The sequence below is a fragment of the Monoraphidium neglectum genome, assembly GCF_000611645.1.
Source record: "Monoraphidium neglectum strain SAG 48.87 unplaced genomic scaffold scaffold00377, whole genome shotgun sequence".
Classification (NCBI taxonomy): domain Eukaryota; kingdom Viridiplantae; phylum Chlorophyta; class Chlorophyceae; order Sphaeropleales; family Selenastraceae; genus Monoraphidium; species Monoraphidium neglectum.
The window spans coordinates 14,132-18,870 of NW_014013251.1; the positions used below are offsets into that span (position 1 = coordinate 14,132).

The following is a 4,739-nucleotide window of genomic DNA, read 5'->3' on the forward strand; positions in this document are numbered from 1 at the left end:
ACTTGCATACCCGTGCGGTGATTCTCCAGCCTATCCGTTGGGATTACGGAATATTTGTGAAGCTGCAGATCACTTTTGAAACTGCAATACGATGCGATAGGGACAGGCAGCCCCAGTGTTTGTGGAGTAACACGCTCCCGGTCTGAGGTGATGACGGTGAGGACTGGCTGCAGGCAAGCCATAGCGGCGGCAGCGGTCGCAGCCTGACAACAGGTTGCAGCAAGAGCATCGAGCGGGCCGCGAGAACGCTGGTGGAGGGAGCTTGGGGCGCCGCTGCATGCCCTGGGCATGATGCTGACAGCCGGGGCCGTGCCAAGGAAAGCCGCTGTCGAGCTAGTGTGGCGTAACGCCGCAAACGTCTAGGCTGCAGGGGACGAGCGCTCCTTGTGACGACAACGTAAAGGACAGATTGCGCCGCCCCCGCAGCCACTTTTGCTGCGCCGCCACTTTTTCCCATCATTCCAACCCATTCCAGGGAGCAGCGGCGCCTAGCCAAGAGCAGCCAGGACGAGCGCCCCAGCAACAGGCAGCCGGCTGTACGGCTGATTCCAATAGCCACAGAAACGGCGAGGGCGTTCGCAACGGCAGCAGCAGCAGCAGCAGCAGCAGCGGCAGCAGCAGCAGCAGCAGCAGCAGCAGCAGCAAAGATGGCGAGCACCCCATAATGCCACCCACATCCAAGGGGGGCGACATGGAGCCGCCTGCAGACACGGCCGCCCCCACTGGTCTTAGCCACCCAGACTTGCTGGCGGCCATCTTTGAGGGCCTGCCGCTTGGCGAGCAGTGCGCCACAATCGGCGCTCTCAGCCGCGCCTGGCGGCGTTGGGCTGCCCCAAATCGCGCCGCCCTGCGAGTACGCGCCCCGCCCTCCATGTACTGCTTTGATTCGCGTTACGAGCGGCTGGCGGCGGCGTTCGCACTGCCGCTGTGGTATGTGATGGATCGGTGGCCGCGCCTGAGAGAGAAGCAGCGGTCGAGGGCGGCCGTCCGCGCCGCAGTCCATGGCGAGGTTGAGATGCTGCGCTTCGCGCGCCGCGCTGTCAACAGCTGGGACTTGTCCGTGTGCCATGCGGCCGCAAGCTGCGGACACTTGGAGCTTCTGCTGTGGCTGCGCGGCGCCGGCTGTCCTTGGGACGAGTGGACATGTGAGGCGGCTGCACAGGGCGGGCACTTGGAGCTGCTGCAGTGGCTGCGCAGCGCCGGCTGTCCCTGGGACGAGAACACCTGCGACTTGGCGGCGCTCGGGGGCCAGCTGACGGTGCTGCAGTGGGCTCATGCAGCCGGCTGCCCGTGGCACACGGGGACGTGCGAGGCGGCGGCGCGGCGCGGGCACCTGAACTTGCTGAAGTGGCTGCGCGGCGCTGGCTGCCCCTGGGACGAGGCCACGTGCGCTTCCGCGGCGCGCGGGGGGGAATTGAAGGTGCTTCAGTGGGCGCGCGGCCCTGGCTGCCCCTGGGACAAGCGCACCTGCGAGGCCGCGGCGGCCAGCGGCCGCCTCGAGCTGCTCCGATGGGCGCGCGGCGCGGGCTGCCCTTGGGACCGCACGATGTGCCGCAAGCAGGCGCTGGCGTCGTGCCACTGCTCCGTTGCTGTGTGGATTGACCGCCAGCGAGAGTAGCTGACGCGCCGCAGCTGCCTTGTCCCAGGCCTCTGCTGTGAATCTCGCCTTTACGGCGTCAAGCGGGCTTCAATTGAATAGCACGACTGCGTTGTTGCGCAGGGGCACACATATCTCGTCTTTGGCCACACTGTTGGGTCGCAAGCAGCCGCTGACCTGGCAACGCGGCGACATGTCACTCACACTGTATGCAATCAGCTGAAACACTTGTCAACATCCGGGCTTCTTGGGCTTTTTCCGAGAGGCATGCGTTTGAGTATCTATGAATGTCGGTGGTTGACCGCTTTTGGCCGGCCAAGTGTTTGCAACAAGCCATCAGCACGAGTGTGCGCTTCTGAAATGTTCTCAGACAGTGTGCTCAAACTAGGCTTTCAAGGGTTTTAAGGTACCAGCCTGCACTGAGCCCCCCACACACAGCCATTGGCGCGGCGTTCATCCACTTCACCATACTAACCCCGATCTAAATTAGTGATGAGCCAAACTTGCGTGGATTTTAAGCTGCCTGCCTGTGCGATGGGCCGCCGCGCATCCGATAGTAGAGCGGAGCAGACCAGGCGCTGGGCACCCAGTATGCGTAAAGGACGTGCGCAGGGGTCAGGAGTGGGCAGCAGCTGCAACGGAGGGGTGGGTGCGCAAAGCGTACGGTATCAGCCAGCTATCAGTGTGCATGAAAAAGCTCAATGACTGGTGGAAAGCTTGCGAGCGCGGCAGCAGTGCCAGCTTCATGGGTGTGCGTGGGTTGTGCGGGTGTGGTTGCCCGCCCAGTGTAGGCGTCAGGTCCTGGCCCAGCCAGAAGCGGCACCTCGGCCGGGAGCTGCCGGCAGCCCGTGGGGCGCCCGTGACTCTACTTGAATACCAAGGTATATCTACTCACTTTAAATCTTTTCAACACTTTCATCATCGACCATCCCGCGCGCCTCTTTCTCGAACGGATTGCTCGACACCCGCCGGACCCTCCCGGAGCTGCATCAGACACCCGACTTGAGAACCATCACCCTCGCTCGCCATAAGCATCAGCCATGTCGCGCTCCAGATCCACCATCGCAGCCGCGGCGCTGCTGCTGCTCCTCGCAGCTGCCCGCTGCGTCCAGGCAGCGGCAGCGGGCCCCCCTTCCGACGCACCCGCCCGCGGGCGGCAGCTCCAGGCCTGGCGGCTGCGCCTGAAGAAATCAAAGAGCAGCGCCAACACCACCACAGCCGCCATCACCGCGTCCAGCGCTGCCAACACCACCGCGACCCCCTCTCCCGCGGTCACCATCCCTTCCTTGCTGGCCAACAACTCGGCCGCCGTCGACAACGCCACCGCCACTTCCGCCGACAACGGCACTGTGGGCGCGTCTGCCCTCTCCCCCGGCAAGAAGTTCAGCCGCGACGCCCTCATCGCCTCTGACCTCAACGCCGTCCTCGTCACCGCCTTCAACGTGCTGCGCGCGTCGTTCCTGCTGGCCACCCCCTTTGCGTCGGCGGCGCAGGCGGGCGAGGTGACCATCGGCGCCTCCTGGGGCCTCAACATGGTGGGGCTGCTCATGCAGATGGGCGCGGCGGGCACAGACCTGGCCACCAAGATTGAGAAGTTTGTGGCCGACGCCGCCGCCCCCGCCGGCTGAACGCGCCGCGGCCGGGCGTTTCTTACAGTTTTGTGCGAGAGATGCAACATGATGCCCAAAAGGTTTGCTGCTTGCAAGTTTGGATATCGATCGAGGCCGTTTGATGTGACTGTGACACCGCCCACAGAGCCGCCCCGTGCTCCCATCGCCCCTACCTTGCTTCCCCGGTGACTGGCCCCAACAGCCTTCACCTTGCAATTTTTGCTGGCAACAGCCCTGTTGCCTCAGCGAACTGAATTGACCTTTTTGCCTCGAGCAGCGTTGACTGACCTTTTGACACGCGCCTGACTACCTGCTGTACCCCCTTACTGACGGCGCATGCCATCCCCACTACCGCCTTGACCGCCCGCAACCCACCCCTCTGGTCGGTCGTGTGTGGCATTTTGGAAACTCAACTTAAGCCCCGTGTGAGGGCGGCTGCTGCGCGCCTGCCATTTGCGGCGCACGTGGCGCTGGTGAGACGAGTGGCGAGCGCCTAGGACTTGCTGAGCCGACCTGCTATGCAATGCACGTGCCTTTCTGTAACATGGAAAAGCTGTCGTGTGCACGCGGCAGCGCAATTACACAGTTTGGCACAATCGGGGGGCCTAGCCAATGGCAGCCGCCAAGCCAGGCCGGCTGGACACAATTCTGGCATAATCTTGACAGGCGGCACATGCAAATGCCTGATGAACAACTGTTGACCCTTGTATAGACATCTGTACTGTGCCCCAAAAGGCCGGCAGCCCCGTATAACCCTGCAGGCACGCCAATTCCCAAATTAGGCACCCGGCTCACACATGGGCGCAAAATCTACAAGCGGCCCAGGCCAAGCCAACAGCCTCAGTGGGCCGCAAACAGCACCAGGTGCATGCATTGGGGAAATCAGGGCTGCGTGGGAGTGTCTGTAGGGGCGGGTGGCACATGAGCGCCAAGCACAATGAGGGCGCGGCACGGTGCGCCCCCAGTACGCGCACCCTGGCGCGACCCCGGCAATCGACCAAGCAAGCAAAGCCCAGGCGGGGCCATGGGAGCCGGTGAGTGCCCACGTCGTTCCAAAAACTCAACAGCGACAGCGTGGGCTCGAGAAACCCCTTTGTGTGAGCAGATCCAAATGAGAAGCTGGAGAGCAGCTACCGACCGACTTGAAGTGGAATGCGTGGATCGCCGTGTACCGATCTTGAGGGCAGCGATTTTCTAGGTAGAGACAAGGCATAATATGGTAACCGGTGTGGGTGACATATACGTTGATATATAAGCATTGGATCAGCGCACCGCCAGGGCAGGGGGGCGGGGCGGGGGGCCGCGTTTGCAGACCTCGACTTCAGGGCTGGCGCCAGGGGACACGCGCCCTCCCCGCCTCGCGCTGTCCCTTCCACCTCCTTGGCCCCGCGGCCGCCCCGTCCCCTGAGCACCCGGCGCGACCGCAATGGCCTGAGGGGCGCGCAGCCTAAAAACACGGCCTCCATCGCCGCGCCCCCGCGGCCGAGCGTCGAAGCTGCGCCCCTGCCACCGCGCCTGGCGCTCAGCAGCGC

At 63.7% G+C, this 4,739-nt stretch overlaps 1 protein-coding gene across 1 annotated transcript; it reads left to right on the top strand.

Annotated features, from left to right (window-relative positions):
- Positions 1 to 2,637: 2,637 nt before the first annotated feature.
- Positions 2,638 to 3,225, top strand: MNEG_3111 (hypothetical protein; the record flags this gene model as incomplete). Its single annotated transcript, XM_014048415.1, has 1 exon — positions 2,638 to 3,225. The coding sequence occupies one exon, from the start codon at positions 2,638 to 2,640 to the stop codon at positions 3,223 to 3,225; it is 588 nt and encodes a 195-aa protein (XP_013903869.1).
- Between the last annotated feature and the right edge of the window lie 1,514 nt (positions 3,226 to 4,739).